We start from the raw sequence: 20,808 nt of genomic DNA, 5'->3' as shown, positions 1-20,808 counted from the left end.
GCCCTCGTAGACAGTTACAAGAAATTTATCATGTAATTTGTTTTATCAACAAACTCTGACATGCGTAGGTCTTTGATGATTGATGAAAAATGTAATAAATTAATACTATATTGACTTAAATTGTGACAGGTTTGTTGACACACGATAATTTCATGACAAGTGAAATGCGACCCACGGTCAAATACCCCAAATACGAATCAAACTTAAGTGTTCATTTGTGTCACTACAACTGACGTTAGAATGAATCAAATCATGTGATATGAGTACTGGATGGAGAAATATTACTTTATGCTGAATTTGTGGAACTGGAGGATCATTTCCTGGTACTGAGTTGTGTTTAAGGTGCTTGCACCCAAGCATAGGGTATCTTACATCATGTGTGGAAATTAAAGTTACCACCCCTGTGGCAACACCACAACTTTGGCATTATAATCTATTATAAACTTGGCAGAATCTGAAGATGGGTGGCCAGAAGGAACCAGATATTTGCTGACACTTCAATCCAAATAAGAAAGCTTTTTTTTTGCATCGAATAAAGCTGTTATCAAGTATACTGTTCATTTTACAAGTCTGACCAGACCCATCTTCACTGCATAGACCAGGTTATTTATTTTAGTTTTGCTACGGTTACTTTGTGATCAGAAAATTCATTTAGAATGAATGCATGCAAATAATGAGAGTATCCCGGAAACTAATTTGCAGACACTTTCTTTCAGGGGTAGGGGTAATTCTATGTTCCAAAAAGTTGAACTGTTTTTACAATTTAAACATTACTGTCCATTTGGATAAAATCAGTTATTCTACCAGTTTTACCCTTATCACTTGAATTCAACTAAAATATGCATAACTCGCCAATTTCAGGGTTTCCATTTTGGCAGATCTGTAATCAGTTCTAAATCTCTGATTAATAGTAATGTTTTTTATAATCTCACAGTTAAAAAAACACAATCTTGCGATTTCTCAGAAGGCAAAGATGGTGACACACCTAAAATACAAACAAAAGACTATCTGATGCAAGCACAAAAATATTACAAGGTTTTGAAAAAAAATGGGACTGTGAATAATTCAGAATATTATTTCACTATTATTATTATTATTATTATTACGCTACTTCTGTGATTTCGTTATTTTTCTACTTTGAAGTTAAACCTTCAAAGCGGAAAGTTTCACAGGTAGTTTTATGTGTTAGTGATATGCTGAACTAGACTGACTGACATGTCAGTTGTGTTCATTGTAAATACTTTTTCCTACTACAATCGCCCAATCTGTTAGTACTCTTTGTATGTTCACAAGGCACATTAAAAAATCAACTACACATATGTCTGCTTATTGGCCAAAATTTACACATCTTTGGCAAAAAATTACAAGACTGCCATCATTTCAGCAAAACAAATCCATTCTTGATTTTAAAAATTAATTTAAAAAGAAAACTGTATAAGTTACTTCTCAATATTGATGTACATCATGTACGATGGACACCTTTGTAAGGCGGCCATATTGAAATACTGCCATCTTGAAAAAAGGGCAAACACTGCTCCTCAGCTGCGTGATAATTCTTTGTAATATCCTCCTTAGTTTATCCTTATTTCTCACCTGACAGCATGTATGTGCTTATGCTATGTTCCACTGGTCTGGTGCATATTTAAAGTGCTTTGGAACTCCATATTTGGCAAATGTCCATTCAAAATTTGGAGTTGAGCTATGGGTAACTGTATTGTCTGTGGTTGTGCAATGTGACCATGTATTAAAGGTTGCGTCTGAATTATTGTTGCAGTAGTCGTTACCGCTGGTGCTGGTCGCACTGGAAGAAGTCCCCTGCTTTCCCTGCGATCACAAACAAATAAGGAAAAAATTATACATTTTGTGGAAAAAAGTCACAATTTATCACATGTTTCAGGTAATCTTACAAACAAAAAACTTTCTACATGTTGAAATGACAGTACACTAAAATTCATCTAAAAGAGGTATGGCTACATCAAAAATAAAGAGCCATTGTTTGCACGCATAAACTTGTCAAACAATACCTTATTGAAGCAATTGAAAACAGAAAAGATTTTGTTAAAACTAATATAGAATAGTTTAGCCGTTAGATTTTCTGACAACTAACATTTGAAGCATACATTTTTATTTTTATTTTATCAATATTCTTACCTCACTTTGGTTTATTTTGTTGTTTGTTCCAGTACATGTTTTTTTTTTTACTTGACTTTTTAGTGGTGTATGTATTTTAATTTTTTCTTAGTGCTGCTCCTAACAATCTTAGTGAGCCCCTGATACAAAAGGGATGCAATAAATAAATAAATCATCGCAGCATTTGAACCTCGAGTGAGTAAATATTCGTAACTTAAGGAGTTTAATATACGATATCGGTTACTTAGAGGGCTTTTCCATACATAACTTGTTATAACGTCAATATGTAAGCGATAATAATTGGTCACAGCAAGTAGACCTGGCTGCGTACAAGGTTGGAGCTCCCAAGTAGTTGAATGCTTTTCAACCGCGGTTAGCATGCTACTATTTGTGGGGTATCACTGAGTGAAATAAATAAACAATTTATAAACTTAAATCAATGTAATATTGTGTAAATGTTTACAGTAACACACTAATTATTTCCTTTATTCTGCCTGTGTTTAACAAGATATATCAAATCTTCATTGCTTTATGAAATATTATATGACAATAACTACTAAACTTTCTTCATTTTTGGTTGAAATTCTTTTATTGAGTCTGTTTTGGTGACCTACGACCTACAATAGGTGTTTAAATGAATCACAACCAAGTTAATGACATAGCTAGACCATCAATCGGATACCCCTAACTTGCTTTAACTAAACAATCTCTGACTCCCCTAACTTGATAGAATTGAACAGTCTCTAGCTGACACCTCTAACTTGCTCTAATTAAAAGCAAACAATGCAAGAGTGGAATGGACACAAAAGTGAAGGCTAAGTTGACATATACTGTCATTAATTTATCAATAATTTTTACTTGAACTTGTAAAAAACAAACACATTTAATAGTTGTGGGGGAAAACATAAGAGTACATTTCAGTTAAATATTTTGCTTGTGACCAAGGTGAAATGGGTGACTAGTGATTTTGAATAGAGTGACCACCATATAATGCAATTCTGCCTCGGGGCAAAACACTTGGGAAAACAACACCACTCGACATTTCCCTCACCACACAACGTTTACATCACACTGAAACATGGGACATAGAAATGTGCGGTGACAAACAAGTCTTGGAAACGTCATTCTTTAGTCTGACTAGAAAGTACTACCGTGCATATTTTCCCTACGATAGTGACAATTTCTTCAACAGCTAAGTAAATACAAAGTACTGAACTGTGGAATTGTTTGAAAAATAAAGAAAAAAGTTTAAAAACTAACGAGGATTTTTTTATAGTATCTTGTGAAGTGTGTACATGTTTACATCCATTCTGCTGATTTCTGGTCTTGAAAACTATCATGACATTGCAAAAAAAATTTGAAATCTTGTAAAAAAAAAATTGAAATTTTATTTTGCCTTGTTCCTTCTCTTGAAATTTTGCCCTCAGAATGTTCATAAAAATTGAAGTTGGCACGAAAATCAAGACAAGGTAACCAGAATCCATCACTTTTTTGGATATATTTGACAAACATATAGTCAAAACAACACATATCTATGGAGCACATAAAATGTGTGAACTACAACAAAATACAACCAGTATTCGACACAATAAAAGAATATATTAAAGTGGTCTATCTTAAAGGTGTCTGTTAACATTTACACATTGGTAATTGGGCATGTCATCAAATTTAGGCCAATGTTGAACTGTTACCCAGTTTATATCCACAAAGAGAACATTCCTGTAGCTGAGTTTTGAAAATAAGGAATGCTCCAACACAATACCATACAGTTTAATAGAGAACATGTCCTGACAGACGATTAGTCGATAAACCTGTGAAAAATGGGAGAGAAGGATATAAGGTGTTTTCTCTCGGACTGTGGTTGTCCGCAATGTCAGACACTCGACTACGAAAACAAAGACACTACACACAGCATAAAATGCATGTATCACTCTTCATTTACAAGGAGAGACAACACGTCAAAACAAAGACCTCAAAATCAAAACTATTTTATTGTCCTTGCAAAGTGCAGCCATGTGGAAGCTTGTCTTCAACATCAACCAATATTTACTTTCTCTAACCACATCAAGTATCTGCCTAGCTTGCACTTAAAGTTAATTAACTAGAATTGGCAATAGGTTTACTTCACAACAACACACTAAAAGACTTTAAAATAGGACTTATATTTCAGATTCTACCGAGTTGACCTTTTGACTCTAGTTCCTAACATTTCATAAAATTGCAACAGTGATTAATAACTAAAATTCTTCCATTTTTTTAGACCATATCAAATTACATACAAGCATTTTCAGATTAAGATGGAATTTTAGATAAATCTGTTAAAAAATATATGCGAGACTGCAACCTTATTTGTTTAGTTTACCAGTCATAAAAGCAACCGAGTTATTAGCTATCAAGACATGACATATCATACAGTCATGATTCATTCTCACCAGCCACAGTACATATTTCTGCTAAAGCAACGAAATATGACGTACCCTTGAGTCTTAGCGGGTATGTTTCGTATGGTGTTGTAGAGAGGCCTGTGGTTTACAGGTATAGGTATATAGGTAAATAGGCAATATTCATGAAATTTTTTACTGAAAATGATCGCACACTTAGGCTTAGTACTAATACTTTCGTTTCTTGCAGCAGTGTTGTAATATTAGGGGCGAAAGCGCAATGCCGCACAAGTTTGTTCATTTAGGACAAAACCCTCCGCCCACAAAAGCTCACAAGTTCCAGATTGACATGATATAAACCATGATGAAAATTGAAGTGGTCACAACCCTACGATCGATGCAGTGTAAAAACATGATTGTAAACACAGTAAAATACTACTGGAAACCCAGCACTGTATATCACATAAGTAGTAGATTTTAATCAACTTATCAACATCTCAGTAGTAAATACAGATCCTGCTATCATTGAAGGCATGAAAAGTTTCGAAATTAATTGGTTAGAAGTACGAAAATGAAGTTCAGCAATTGCATTGACACCAGACCCCCCCCCCCCGCCTAAATTAATGAAGTTCATTTATTGAGCTTGTGTGACAGTGTGCAATCGTGCTTTACACAGTTTGTTTTATCTATACAGTCATTGTCTTCAACCATAGACCCTACACTAGAGTCTATGCTTCAACTAATAAAAGTTAATGTGACTGATCTGCATGTAAAACTTGCAATTTCTGGATCAACCTTAATCCTGCCTAAACGAACAACAGCTGCAATGGTACGGACTTACTAGTAGTGAATTTACAACTCTGTTGTTTATATAACTATTTATTTGCTCATATAGCTACTTGCTTTATTTGCCAAATATTTCATTATTTAGTACTGTGAGTATGTCCTATGCTTTCTGTTGTATAAACCACTTGTTCTGTTTCTATCTTTTCAATTTTTTTTAATCTTTATTGTAAATAAATTGAAATTTTTCCTAGAATCTGACTAGAATCTCAGTCTTAATCTGTTTGTCGTACAATAATTTGAGAGTAACAAAAAAGTCAGTGAGCAGTTATAATCATAGATACTGTCCAGTAATTGCCATTAATCGATAGTACCGGTACATTTGGTTTTCAAAAGTTAATAGCAATTCCAACAAGGTAGAACACATCTATCAACTTAAAGATCAGGAATTACGCTAAAAGACAGTCAGACAGACAGACAGACAGACAGACAGACAGAGAGAGAGTCAGAGACAGACATACACTGGCAGACAGACAGTCAGAGACAGAGTCAGAGACAGACAGTCAGAGACAGACATACACTGGCAGACAGACAGACAGACAGTCAGTCAGAGACAGACATACACTGGCAGACAGACTGACAGACAGACAGACAGACAGACAGACAGACAGACAGACAATGCAAACTGGCCGCATTTAAGTAAGAGCAATCATTCAACTCTGTGTTTTTATGAGAACAACATTTCCTATTGAGGATTTTACATGTTATACAGTCAGGACAGATATGGATAAATCAGTTCCGTTCTCATCTATGTACAGGCTTTGTGAATAACACGCATCATTCATAAGCTTTGAATAATTAACCAAAGTTAAGTTTCCAAAGATGACAGAAAATTCAAATCACCATCTTTCTAAAACATCACTGGAGTTTTTAAAATCATTTTCTGACAAATGTTGATTACTCTGTTTTTCAAAAAAGAACATTCTTTTCAGCCACAATATCTAAAAAAAACATAATTTCATAACTACCACCATTCAGAAATATTCGGACACGCTTTTGGTTGAAATTGTTGAAATTACACACGAGGACAAAAAATAAACAATAGAAGAAATACAATAACAATTTTTCAAAAAAATAAAAAGTGTTATTTTCAACGACTTCCTGAATCAAACAAATATTTGAGGTAATTTTATGGAGAACCTTTTTAATTAAATTTAAGATGATAATTTTTTAATTAAAAAAAAAAATCAGAAAAAATGACGGATAAGAACTCTGTCTATGATTCTAGTACAAAATCTGAAATATACACAAAAGTTCTGAATAATGTTGTTTTTAGTCTAAACATGCCAGTGTATTCAATTGCGTGGGTGGTTAGTTTACTGCAATATGGTACATGTATGTTTTACATATATACAGACAATACATGGGGCAGAATACATTAGACTATACTTAGACTCTCTCACAGTCCTCGGAACTTCGCTTTACTAAAATCGACGCTAAATGAATTATTTTGTATGTACCGATACCATCTACATAACGTACTCCATCGTACTCGAACAACCTTGTACTGTGCGCCCTCATCGACCACATAGAGATATATGTTCGTTGACGTGTGACTGCGACGCTCCGTGTTATCGCGAAGTCCGAGCTTCGCGATAACACGGAGCGTCGCAGTCACACGTCAACGAATGGTTATCTCTATCATGGTCGATGAGGGCGCACAGTACAAGGATATTCGAGTACGGTTAATTAGCTGGCATCGGTACACACAAAATAATTCGTTTAGCTTTAATTTTAGTAAAGCGAAGCTCCGAGGGCTGTAAGAGAGTCTAGACTATACTATAATATAGGACGGCTTTGATTCTACTAGTACTAGCAAGTTCAGAAATGTCAACAAAATGTAGTACGGGTAATAACGTATGACTTGAGATAATGGCAGGCTGTAGCTTAGTTATTTTACCTAGGAAAGGTTCACAGTTATGGAGGATATCTGATGCAAACTGCATGTGTACACACACACACATACATACATACATACATACATACATACATACATACATACATACATACATACATACACACATACATACATACATACATACATACATACATACATATATACATAGATAGATAGATACATACATACATACATACATACATACATACATACATACACATATATGTACATACATACATATATATGTACATACATGCAATCGAACAAATTTTGAATTATAGTCATCAAGATTTCAATACACTTCAAGGACTACTGTACCTGAGTTTTCGCAGTTTTTCATTCCACATGTTCTTCTCCGATTCTAAGGCAAGATTGCGTTCTTTTTCTTTGACCATCTCTCTGAGGAGTCTCTCAGATACTCTACAGTCAGACTTCAGTCTATCAATAAACTGAACAGCTGAAATGACAACAAATATGAAGATAACTTTTAATTAATCATCAAAATCTTTCGGACACTATTGTTGTTGACAGTACATATGTCAAAGACCATTGCATCAATGTCTGTCTTCACCATCTTTGATGAACTACTTTGTTGAAACACAGCATTTTCAAATCTTTCATTCAAGCTTATGTCAAGGTTAATCACTTGCAGCAAAAAGTATAATGAGAAGTGACAAGAGTGTTAGTGTCTGTGTGTTTGGAGACTGGTGAGATGGGATGCCGGTGTATCATGTATCAGGTGCAGCCAATGGGCAGATTTGTGGTTTTCATTAATTTTAATTACATTGTTTCAGACCAAAAATGATCGCCCCCCCCCCAAAAAAAAAAAAGAAAAAAAAGAAAAGAAAAAAAAAGAAGAAGAAATTGTGGGGAGCATATTTAGCCATTCTAATATGCCCTCCCACTGGTGGTAAAGGGTATCTGCCCTCTATCCCTCCCACTGGGTTTCAACTTGCCCACCAGTCAAATGACGACCTAATATTGAGAATGATTAACCCACTCTCCATTCGGAAAACATTTGTGCTTTTCACTATACCAACAATTCATTTCAGCATACACAATGTGTGTTACCTTACAGACATCTTCATGTCTCCCCCCCCCCCCCCCCCCCACTGTATCAAAATCAGGACTTCCCTGCTGCAATTCTTCATTGTTTGCTCTTCTCCTGCTATTGATTGAAAAAAAATGCCAACACACTTAAAAATTGAATAAGAACACCTTGGTTGACTGCACCTGATGTATTGTTGTATGTCTACAATGTTTTACAAATGTTAAATGTTTAGGTTTAATTGGAAGTGACATTAATCAGTGCAGTATCAGATATATTGACATGTCATATACAACGAACATGTACAGAAAATATACATGACTGAATACTATAAACATATACAAACATTTTGCATAATATACATATATATATATATATATATATATATATATATATATATATATATATATATATATATATACACACATATATAAGCGTATGTATGTATGTACGTACGTACATACGTACACACATACACACACACACATTAAAGTACATTCATAGATACATAGATACATAGATACCATACATACATACATACATACATACATACATACATACATACATACATACATACCATACGTAAATACATACATACATATATACATACTATATACACATACAGCAGTAGACACACACACACACACACACACACACACACACACCACACACACACAGCAGTAGCCATAAATTGTAATTCACGGTCAGTGTAATCCGTTCACAACTTACAAGCTGTAGCACTGTTGTTAATAAATTATGCATCATATATGTCCCCATATTACCATACTCTATGGAATTCATTTCAACAAAACCCTTCTGGTCTTACCTACCATCTGTCCAGTAATCTGTACTTTGTCAATAAACAATATATTAATACCATTACACTATATCTCCTGTACTCTTACATATCAGGAAACCCAACATTCTTTTATTACCAAAGACATGTACAATTTATTACAACTATAGCTTTGCTCTGGGCACATTTATAACCCTTGTAAATACATTAGGAGACAAATCGGACGATAAACCTTTCAAAAAATACACATGAAATGAACAGTAAATGAAATGAACGGGATTTGGTGTATGTATTATGTGCAAATTTCAGACATAACTATACAGCAGCTGTGTAAAGGGGATGAAAGCAATTCAACATGGAAATATGAAGATTGCAATGTTTACCACTACTCCACAAAATCACAGCAATTAGTATCTGCCATTCAAATATTTAAAAAGCAGTTTATAGTTTACTTAATGTCTTAAACATTTAATCTATTTAATTCTTTAAAAAAAGTGTTTGTTTAGTCGATACTTGCTGAATGAAATTATTATCCTCCATGGAGGGTATAACAACTCTTCAAGTATTATATACAAGTATTTACACTGTCTATTTCAATAAGAAAAGGGATATCCGTTTCTCCTTGAAAACACCAGTATAATCTAAAAATTATAAAATATTTATCAGTGGAAAGGTCATGCCAGCTGTTCCTAGAGGTCAACTCCATGGAAACAAATGGATTCTTATTTAGCTATTAACAGTAATCCCTTCCCAAGGCCACAGAAAGTGCAGCCTATAATACTAGTATAAATACATTTTTAGCCTGACATACATATATATGTTGTTCCACAGACAGAGATTATGTGTGATTTGCCTTTACGTTTTACATTAATCATACTTTGATTTGGTTTACAAAGTGAGCCTTGAAATTTTTCACCGAGGTGGGGCTTCTTAATTTTGTATAATCTAGGAATGAACCACCTGTTAGAGTTGAGCTGGACTTCTGTTTTCCTGTTATATTGCTCTCAATTTCTAAATAAAACCATATCTATATTGATCACTGTTAAATTAGCGACAAGCCACGTGAGCTGGTTTGATCAGAGATATACACGTGAAGTTGATTTATATCCCCAAATAAAACTGCTCTACTTCTAGCCAATGATGTTGTTCAATGACCATCAACCGGACAAAAGATCCGATGCCTTTTGACATGTCTTCTTTGTTGTGAAGCCATGTGTTTCGATCGAACTAACAAAGTACGCGAACGTGAAGTTTAAAGTCATTACAGGCCAGTAAACATTAATGAAATAAATTTTTTGACAGAAGTAAACTTACCGTGTTTTAAAATTGTTTGTTTACTGTGGACGGTTTTTCCATTCGCGCTCAGGCCTGGCAACAACTTCCTTAGCTCCTCGTACCTTTTGTTGATCGCTTTCCTTCGTTTCTTCTCGGAGAGTTTGTGCGTAGCTTTACGTATCTGTGCATGTACTTGGTTCGTTAATCGGAGTTCAAAATCATCTGAAAGTGAGCCGTCTTTATCAAAAGGAAAATTATTATGTGAATCAAGCAGTGGGCTCTGCGACGCACTACTACTACCACTTGGGCTACTACTGCTCACCGTATCCGAATTTCCCTCCGAGCTCATGATTTGACAGTTCCATTGAAGAAAACATCACTCGTTTCCTGCGATTTCACCGGCTTGTACAGTTCAGTTACCTAGATTTATCACCAATAGAAATGCATTCTAGTAACATACTACCAGGCAGCAGACCCTAAAAACAGCTGTACGATTATTTAACCGTAGAATGATTACATGTTTTAGGGTTGGTCTTTCTTCTTATCCCCCGTGAACGTAAAGCTTCTCTCGTGTACCTCCGAAACAATCAAAATAATACAACAACATAAACTCAGCAGTCGTTTACACAATAGTCATCCTTCGCTTCGCTAGCCTCGATCAACTCGTCCATAAAAGCGTAATGCGTGAAACTACGGTACAGAAAAGCCCCTGAAAGGATATAAAATATGATGATCAAATTATGAAATTAGACATGCACTCGTCGCCTTTGTTCTGTGTTGTCACTTTCAAGATGGCGAGGCAAAGGGGCTCATATTTATGCTAATGAAACATCTTGAAATCTGATTGGTGAATGATGACATATGCGGTACGTTCTATTTTTAGCCACAGGTTTCCCGTAGTATAAATGGCGTCCGTACCCAGTCATCGCTTCTAACAACCGTTCGTCTACAATGGTGTAACGTCGGCGTCTTTGTCTTTTATGATCTTTCACAGTACTTGAAACATATCCTGAAATATTTAAGACAAAGCAGGTAAGATTTTCCTAACATATCATTACGTAAGGGACTGGAAATCGGGTATTTTTCGAATGGCGTGAGCTAGCTGTGTCAAGCATTATTATAAAATGCTATGCCGGGGGGTCAATATTTCAATAACATTTTGATCGTTTTACAAATGTAACGATGGCGCTTGGCAGAAAGCAATTGAACTCAAATTGTCACGTTCACTATTTATTTCTGAAACTGTCGGTAACAAAAGAAAGGCGTGTTTGATTTCACCAAATTGAAAACCTGTTTGTATTTCTATTACATTTATTTAGCAAATATTCATTTTGTGAACAGTCTCGCAGCGCCGTTTTGACCGAGACATTGAAGTAATATTAATGAAATGATCATCGAGGGAGAGACCACGTGTCTGGCCACCTGTACCCCTGTAATCTAATTAGCTCAAGTAATTAACTATCTTAATTAAATTAGCAGATAAGAATAGATAAACAGATATACTGATAAAAATAAACAAATTAATAACGGAGCGGTTGTGATATTTCAGTTACCACTGGTTGTAACATAGTTATGTCTGGGTTTCTGGATTATACCTTTTTTCAGTAATCAAATTACTGTGTGAGTAACAAGGTTCTGATTAGATTACTAGTTGTAGTGTCAAGGCTGCATAGACTCAAGAACTCAATCCAAGGTCCATAGTCAAGATTATGGAAACTGTAATCAAATTCAAAATGATCTCCCCAAGTAACCAAAGCGTCACGTCTCAAAATTATTGCAATTAAAATATTGCAAATAATTGTTGACATTGAATTGTAAAATTGTTCATAGATAGTGTAGTGAAATATTAATACTTCGAATAATATAGTTCTTGTGTAGATTCTTCAAGTCAAAGTGAGCATTTTTTCAATTTTTTTGAGTTTGAATTTGCCCAAGTTTGGATTAACGTATGGTTAGTCTCCTATGATGGTACTAATGTGAGTTTATAATAGTTATGAGTAGAAATCAATCATAGATGTTTGAGAGTCTATAGGGTAATAGAGACTGGTCATTTTGCTTTTGATTTAAGCGTAGATGGTTGAGGGCACTGTCTATGATTTTAAGAGACGTGATATATACATGTGTAGCCTTCAGAACTAGGTTAGTTTGATCCCACAGTACATGTACACTTGACAAAAATCCCTGGTAATCGTCGTCTGTAAGATACAACAATTGTACCATGCTATCAACTATCACTCATAAGCCTGATAGGGTGGACAACATAACATAAAGACTATAGTAATCCCTGTTTGAATAGCCATGGCTTTGTTTTGTTGTCATTTGACACATAACTTGTAGAGTACCTAGCCTATCTGTAGGTGTGTTGAACTATCGCTACTACACTATTACGCTATCCTAACTGACATTTTGATTTTAAAAAATTTTTTGCTCGACCAGTTGGAGCGGAAATTTAAAAAATCAAAATTTCAGTTACGATAGCAGAATAGTGTAGTAGCATTAGTCCCGCACGTCTACAGATAGGCTATAGAGCAGCATGTCCCTCAAAGTCAATTTGATGTACTAGTAATACATAGCAATTTCTTGTCACCATCTTGTTGATGGAGGGTCTATGTTGTGACTCATCAAAATTTTGGTTTCCCCCATATCCTGTCTAAAAGGAAACAGTTTTCACCATTTTGACCCACAGGAAATATTGACAATTGTTGTACTTGTGTTTTATTGTATATTCTTACCACTAGGGAAGCCCTAGCCATACCACAGATACATGTATAGATTTTAGGATATTTTACTCAGAATTTACACAAAATATCATATCTTCCAGACATGCTCAAAACATATCTTTTTACATGAAATTCAGTGAAACCGTACATGTGCAATTAGTATGCAAATAAGTCCTAAAGGAAACACTTATTACAACTTCTATATTTAATAAACCTGGCTTTTTTTTTCTTACAGGTGATAAGAGAAACAAAAATGCAAGACACTGCATTGCGGAACCTCCAGGCCCTCTCTAAGAGGTCACTGGACGTGAACTTTGACCTCGTGAACACAAAGTACAAACCAATTGAAAATATTGGTACAGGAGCATACGGGGTCGTTTGTTCTGCAGTCAACAAGAAAACTGGCCAGAAAGTAGCCATCAAGAAAATACCAGATGCCTTTGATATTTTAGTGACAGCCAAACGTACATATCGAGAACTGAAAATCCTGAAACATTTCAAACACGACAACGTCATAGCAATAAAGGATATTTTAATGCCTTCAGAATCACTGGAGGATTTTAAAGATGTATACGTTGTATTGGATCTGATGGAGAGTGATTTACACCAGATTATTCACTCTCAGCAGCAATTAACCGATGATCATTGTCGGTATTTTCTGTACCAGATACTGCGAGGTGTGAAGTATATCCATTCAGGTAATGTTATCCACAGGGACTTGAAACCGAGTAATTTGCTAGTGGACGAGAACTGTGATCTAAAAATTGGAGATTTCGGAATGGCTCGTGGTGTTAACGCTAAGGGTAACTCTGATGAAAGTAATAAGATTTTCATGACCGCGTACGTGGCAACTCGATGGTATCGTGCACCAGAGTTGCTTTGTTATTCTGATGATTATACGCATGCTGTGGATATCTGGTCTATAGGATGCATCTTTGCCGAGATGTTGAATCGACAGCCGTTGTTCCGTGGGAAAAACTTTGTGCATCAAATGGATCTAATCACGGAAGTCTTAGGTACACCTCCAGATAGTATACTTAATATGATAAATAGCGACCAGGTCAGAAACTTTTTCAGGGGAAAATACCGAAACAAGTTGGCGTTGCCATGGAAACTTAAGTTCCCCAAGGTCAACAATGATGCACTTGACCTTCTTACAAAGATGTTGATGTTTGACCCAGCTTGTAGAATTGATGCTGAGCAGGCATTGAAACATCCTTACTTAGCCGAGTACCACACACCAAATGCCGAACCTATCTGCAATCCTCCGTTTGATTTCAGTTTCGAAAAAACAGAGAGAACGAAGGATGAAATTAAAGGCGCCATCATGAATGTCATCAAAGAATTTCATAAACCTAAGAAACACAGAAGTGTGCCATTGGCGGTCTTCTTAAAACCAGTACCAAAGCAAGACCAAGACAATAAACAGAAACCGCTGCCTGGTGAGAAGAAAGTCAACAAACAAACAGGAAGTGATGTCACAACCTCTTTGTTTACACAGTGGCAAAATTTATTAGAGTCTACCACCAAGGATAAATCAACTGAAGATCAAAACCATGGTGATGACAAAACATTGAAACACTTTCCACAGAATACTGACAGCTTGGTCATCGGAAATATAGATTCAGTGTTGAAGCCTCTCGACGTGGCTATGAAATCTTCAGAATTAGTCGATCATAAACAGATGAATGTCCCACCCCCGTCTAATCTCCTTGTACCACAGATCCAGAAAATTAATGACACTTCAAATGATGTAGTGATGAAGAGTGCTTCGTTGCCTGTGGATAAAGACTCTATAACCATGGCAGCAAAGGAGGCTGCATCACTTGACCTGCCATCAACAGATGTAGTAATGCTCAGTGCAAAAGGGGAAGGGGCAAAGGATGATCTTGAAGGGGAGGAGGAGGTTGCCTTGGCAACCAGCAAGGATGATAAAAAGTTGGATAGCACATTGCAAAAGACAGTTTCCATGGATACGAAGGCTTTGATTAAAGCTGCGTTGTTGAATTCAGCAATGAGAAATAGGATGAAGGAACAGTCAGGTAAGATATTTCTGAGTCAATTATTGCATTACTTTGGAAAATTTTGGAAAACTATTTCAGTAACGTAATCCTTCCAGAAATCCTCAAAGTTTTGACTATATAGGTCATCCATCACCATTGAGAAGTTCCAACATGTCTCTCTCAGCATACATATAGTGAGGCCGAGTTTCATCTAAGATGTACACCCTCTTTGGCCATAGTTTAGAATTCTGTTGTTTTTGCACATTTAGCAAACATGTTTGGCAAGACAGATTTTCAAATAGTACATGTATATGATATATTGATCAGAGATTTTTTTGTGTGAAAACATGGGGTTGAGTATACTGTGTACATACTATGCAAAGTCACAAATGTATCTATTAGTAATGACAGTACAATATAGTTACTTTGGAGTGATAAATTGGAAATGAATACGGCGTTTCGATCCGTCTACTACGAACCTTGATTAGTATAGTTTTTGTATAACATGACTTTGATGATGATATTCTGTTGTTTTGTTTTGTAACTTTATTACATTGCTGTGTTCATTTCAGGTAATATATGTCAATCTGATGGCAAGAAGGGAGGACAGAAGCAACCTGTAACAGCCGCTGCCAGACAGAGAGAACGTGAAGAGAAACGACGTCAAAAACTGCAACGATCCATGGAAAGACAAAAGAAGCTGAAAGAGAAGAAAAAGGGGAATGTGTCTGAAAATTTATTGTTGACAGAGAGTGACAGGCAGATGTTGGAAAGGTGGAATAAAATGCGGAAAGTAACGACACCATTTGTGCATCCAATCAGACAACACCTGAAAGATTTGAAAGATTTGAAGGCTGATAAGAGAAAAAGACTTGGCAGCAATTCGCAGCTTGGAACAAGTGCTGCTAATCAACCTACTATTACAGGGTTTATACCAATCACATCGTCTGTTGGCCAGGTGGCCTTCAATCAGCCATTGGCTCCTGTAAATCAGACCATCGTTGATTTGAATCAATCACAACACTGTGCTACATTGTCCCAGCCAATCAAAGCTGAGTCACAGACCCCTCATGTCACAATCAACCAACCACAAACGTTGCAGACTTCAGTTGTGGACCAGCAACAACCAACATTACCACAACCCAGTGTTAACCAGCAACAACCAACGTTGCCACAAACTAGCGTTAACCAGCCAGCATTACAAACAATTGACATTGATCAGTTACAACCAACTTTACAAGCATCCAGTGTTAACCAGCCTCAACCAAACTTTGAGAATTCAGGTCTAAACCCAGGTACAAGATCAACACCTCTTCTTAGGCAAACACTTCCAGTACAACTTTTAGAAGGAATAGAACTTGACTCCAGTGTGAAAGAAACTGATCAAACAGAAGAGCCAAGTTCCCAACCTTGCCAGTTGGTGGCTAATCCAGAGTCTAGCCAGTTTGTACAACAGCAAAGTTTGACTGTGACACAACCTAACCAGCAATACTTTCCTACGACTACCTCACACCAGCTGATTCCGAGTTCAACAGTCATTGACAGTCAAATTCCAATCACACAAAATGTGAAAACAGCCTTACTTCCTCGGGTTCAACCAACGTCATCCACAAGTTCTCAAATTGTGAGTCCATATGAATACAGAACACCCAATGAAAGAGACACACCATCTCCGCCAATCACTTTATCGTCTCCCCCGGCAACCGTGAACGTACCATCCCCGCCATCATACAGTGATGCGATGGAAGACAAAAAGAGGGAACACGCTAAATATGGACATGTGGAAATCGGCGCGACACCACTCCATACAGGGAAACATATGAACTCCTACCCAAGTCTATGTGTATCTACAGATCAGCCAAGTATCCAGCTTCCAGACAGAGATCTGTATGCTAAAACAACTTCATCCCCTCCTGATATTGCTATGGTAACAAAACAACTGTCACGGAACATTATGGAAGATACTTTACCACCATCACTTCAACTAACACCTAAGGGTGATGGTAGTGGCTATGGATTGGGGTTTGATATCGATGAATTACTACATCAGTCACTGGGTGTACCACCACCACAGCCACCACCACCACCAACAACCACAACAATGCAGATTACAAATACAACTATATGTGATGGGTGAGTAGAATTAATATCACAACAACAAACGTTAGACAATTTTTTACATTTGTTTATCCATATTTGAATCTGAAAACAATGTTACACTTTTTGCCAAGATGGAGGAATGACAACGTTGGAAATAAACTCATTTTCACAATCAGTGATTCTTACGAGTGATTTTAGTATTTCATATCTTAAAAATGATTGCATAACTCATACTGATAAGGCCAAAAAAAGAGAATTGTGACTTGTTTCTGGTCAGGACATTTTGGCTAAAGATGACACTTTTTTTTTTGTAATTCTCAACAAACCTGTCACGCAATCTACCGGTACTATTTATGGGTTGTCTTCACTGAAATAGCAATTAATGAAGGGAGGGTTATTTTTGTCTTTTCCCCTGGATCTGCAGACTGCATGGGCTGGAAAAACACACACAAAAAAAGATCAATGCGGGGGTATTTAAGTGACCAGAAACAATTATTTTGTTTTTGCCTAAAGAGCGTTGTGGTTCAGTTTGTTCCAAAAAAAAGTTAATGCTGATAGTAGAATATGATTTTATTTATTTGAATATATTATAATATTTCTCTCGTCTACATTTCTTTCAGTATCAGACTTGATTCTGCACCACTGTCGGCATCACTGATTGCTGATTGGTTGGACGTACGACACTTAGATCAAGATGATATGGTGGCACTACAACAAGAACTTGGGATTACATCACCCGTTACCCTTGGCAACCTACCAGACTTTACATCAAATCAGGGATTGTAGACTAAGATGTTTGTGTGTTTGTTTAATGACATATACTCCACTTTAAAAGCTGTGTACATCTTATGCCTGACATTGCCTTATTCAACTGTGGTCAGTTTCAAAACTTATGCTTGTGTTATTGTATGTTAGTTTCTGTAAAATTTCAGTGTACATTTCAAGTAAGGAAAATGAGTTTTTTTTCTCAAAAATAGTGTTAGAATTATGACAACTACGATTAGTGTTACTGTGGTGTACACTTAAAAATCACAAAAGAATACGACTAAAACATTTTTTTTTAAATTTGTAGCTTATTATTTTCCTTGACGGATACAATCTCACATTCTCTAGAATATTTCCACTTTTTTGCCATGCAGGTGACGTGATTCTTAGGAGCACAGTGTTAAAGTTGAGCCTTTTTTGAAAATTTTCTGACTGAAATCAAGCCTTATATGTACATATCATGGATGACACAACAAACAAATGATTAGACTTGTTTCTATGGCAACAAAACTTCACAGCTCTTTATGGCAGCCATATTGGATTTGTATTTTGCAAATGTCAAGATACTTGGCTACTGTAGAAAATGAAGTTTTCAGTGAAATGTAATATATTGAACTTTTATTTAAAAATTTGTGGATATTTGTTGTTGATTTTATGAGATAACTTAGATTTATTAACGATAGGCAAGGTTAGATAGAAAGTAATTTACATAAGTGTAGCACATACAGAAAGTGCTTTACTTCAGTGTTACTAGTTGTAAGTTGTAGTGTACAAAATGATATTCTTGTTGGATTTACTAATTGATACGCACAACTGAAAGACATGAGCACAACCAACTTTTTTGTCTGCACTATTTGCTGATATTTCAAATAAATAATAAATTATTTCATTTCTTGATAAGGATTTTGTGTTTTTTTAGAGGTAGTACATTACCAATAACTTCACTGTATAACACTGAAAGCGATGAGATGATAAACACTACATATTATTATTATTTTTATTTATTTTTGTACAATTTTGACATGTGCCTTTCTGATATAGTCTAACACTTTACAAACTTTAACTGCTATTTGCATTTTGTGTTGAAATGTAGTTATTTATATTGTCTGCTAAAGCAAGCCAAATCATTACCAACTATGGGCGCAGCTATACTTTTCTTCTCAACTGTCAGTTACATGAACAATGTATTTGGAGTCAACAACATAAGTATTTAAAATGAAGAAATGTGTAAAATCGTTATTATTAATTTTTATTTAATCGCAGGAGATGTTCCTGTGGTCTGTTAAGGTACATTATGACAGGGCGCCCTCACACATCAAGAGTGGCAGCCAGTGAGGGCGGAGTGACATGATGTATCTTACAGTCTAATGCTTCTGCTATTTGCTGTTCATGATTACAGAAGCTTTAGGGAATGGAAAAATCAAAGTTTCATTGTTTAATAACTAAAAAAAGAAACAGCAAAGTTCTAAATAGTCTGTAAGGTACGCCATGACAGGGCGCCCTCACACATCAGTCAAATGAGAGGCTGGTGAGGGCGGAGTTCTAAACAATAACAATAATATTGTCTGTAGTGTCATTGATCGAGGTGTTTAACAAAAATAGCAACAAAAGTATCCTGAAAATGAGAGGCTGATTGTCAAAGATATGAATGGTTTTGTGATAATTTAGTGCACGGTCCAAATGACAAGAATACCAACATGGCCTAAATACTGTAATGCTGAAATGTTGAAGACTAATTTCATTTTATTTTGCTGGACAAAAAATACGGGAAGATAACAACGTTGTGACTGAAACGTCTTCTTGTACCTTAACACAATACACCAGATTTTATAGTAACTTGAGGAACATCTTTGGGAATTTGTTAAAATCTGTAAAATAGAACGATATTCAAGTGGTAGAAATGTTAAGGTTTACAGTATGACATCAGGATGCTAATTTGTAACAATTCACTGTCATTTTTTGTGTAATGGCAAACTTGGATTTAAAGTTTCAGGGATTTGTAAACTTTCTGAGACTGAATAAACATGACATGTCATTGCATTATATCATGTCTTAGCCTTCTTTGGTGTAAGTGTGGATGCAATGATACAGGTGTGGGGGTTTTCAGAAGTTGATAAAACATTATGATGTATACCAATCATTTCACAGATGACTACCCTATTTTGAAGTCAAGTATAGACTACGTAACAATATGAATATTTAAATTTTTGCTGTTTCACACCGAAGTGTATCTATTTTGTAATCATGAATATTCAGTGTTCAACCATTGAATAATGTATTTCTGCTATCTCCCATGATGCAATGGCCCACAGCAAAGATAAATGCACAAGATCAACTGATGTTTCACTGAAATCGTAAGTAACTGTAGGTGGTGTAAAATCGTGAAATGACTCGCCAGAACTTGTAGTTTATGAAAATGTCTCTATTTCCTGGAGTGGTGTTCCCCTTTACCAGTGGAGCCATTGGGATGGACCACTCATTTTTTCAAGTCCAAAATTTGCCATAACTCTGTCAAACAACTATTTTCACAACAAAATGTTGATCCTAACCAAACATTGGCCTTTATGCGCATTATTAAGTACATGTAGTTAAAGGTCTCAGATCTGTATTTGGAAGGTTGCTGAAAAAAAACTCCAAGGATGACACTACCACAGGTGCGTAAGCCCTCAACAGTGGTCAGACCTGTGGTCACTTTTAAAGTTGGCAGAATAGCCCAAGTGTCTACCAGCTAGACTAAATTATCAGATACCCCCATTTTACCATAGTCTATTTATTTACACCTCCACTCACGCTCAGTTAGAGACCACGTTGGCATCCAGACTACATTTATCACAACAAGCATTTCAAAGA

General features: G+C 35.9%; 2 protein-coding genes across 4 annotated transcripts; one reads left to right on the top strand and one right to left on the bottom strand.

Moving 5' to 3' along the window:
- Nucleotides 1–1,578: 1,578 nt before the first annotated feature.
- LOC144449737 (uncharacterized) lies at nucleotides 1,579–10,719 on the bottom strand. Its single transcript, XM_078140314.1, has 3 exons — nucleotides 10,410–10,719; nucleotides 7,570–7,708; nucleotides 1,579–1,824 (listed from the first exon to the last, which is right to left on the bottom strand). Exons 1-3 carry the CDS (start codon nucleotides 10,717–10,719, stop codon nucleotides 1,617–1,619), a joined length of 657 nt encoding a protein of 218 aa, XP_077996440.1. The 3' UTR covers nucleotides 1,579–1,616.
- Nucleotides 10,720–11,270: 551 nt separating this feature from the next.
- LOC144449050 (uncharacterized) lies at nucleotides 11,271–19,977 on the top strand. Of its 3 annotated transcripts, XM_078139460.1 has the most exons (5): nucleotides 11,271–11,402; nucleotides 13,326–15,132; nucleotides 15,666–17,226; nucleotides 17,814–17,989; nucleotides 18,033–19,977. In XM_078139460.1, exons 2-4 carry the CDS (start codon nucleotides 13,344–13,346, stop codon nucleotides 17,977–17,979), a joined length of 3,516 nt encoding a protein of 1,171 aa, XP_077995586.1. In that variant the 5' UTR covers nucleotides 11,271–11,402; nucleotides 13,326–13,343; the 3' UTR covers nucleotides 17,980–17,989; nucleotides 18,033–19,977. The 3 variants fall into 3 exon arrangements, with proteins under 3 accessions (XP_077995586.1, XP_077995584.1, XP_077995585.1); XM_078139458.1 differs by having other exon boundaries at nucleotides 17,814–19,977; XM_078139459.1 differs by having other exon boundaries at nucleotides 11,291–11,398; nucleotides 17,814–19,977.
- The last annotated feature ends 831 nt before the right edge of the window (nucleotides 19,978–20,808 follow it).

The sequence above is a fragment of the Glandiceps talaboti genome, chromosome 18 (genome assembly GCF_964340395.1).
Source record: "Glandiceps talaboti chromosome 18, keGlaTala1.1, whole genome shotgun sequence".
NCBI lineage: Eukaryota > Metazoa > Hemichordata > Enteropneusta > Spengelidae > Glandiceps > Glandiceps talaboti.
This window is presented reverse-complemented; position numbering and strand designations above follow the sequence as displayed.

Bases quoted from the DNA above. Each gene is read 5' to 3' on its own strand.
- LOC144449737 (XM_078140314.1), bottom strand. From the start codon at position 10,719: ATGAGCTCGGAGGGAAATTCGGATACGGTGAGCAGTAGTAGCCCAAGT. The intron at 7,709-10,409 runs GTAAGTTTACTT...TTGTCATTTCAG, and splicing joins ACAAACAATTTTAAAACACG to CTGTTCAGTTTATTGATAGA. The intron at 1,825-7,569 runs GTACAGTAGTCC...TTGTGATCGCAG, and splicing joins GAAAAACTGCGAAAACTCAG to GGAAAGCAGGGGACTTCTTC.
- LOC144449050 (XM_078139460.1), top strand. From the start codon at position 13,344: ATGCAAGACACTGCATTGCGGAACCTCCAGGCCCTCTCTAAGAGGTCA. The intron at 15,133-15,665 runs GTAAGATATTTC...TGTTCATTTCAG, and splicing joins TAGGATGAAGGAACAGTCAG to GTAATATATGTCAATCTGAT. The intron at 17,227-17,813 runs GTGAGTAGAATT...CATTTCTTTCAG, and splicing joins AATACAACTATATGTGATGG to TATCAGACTTGATTCTGCAC.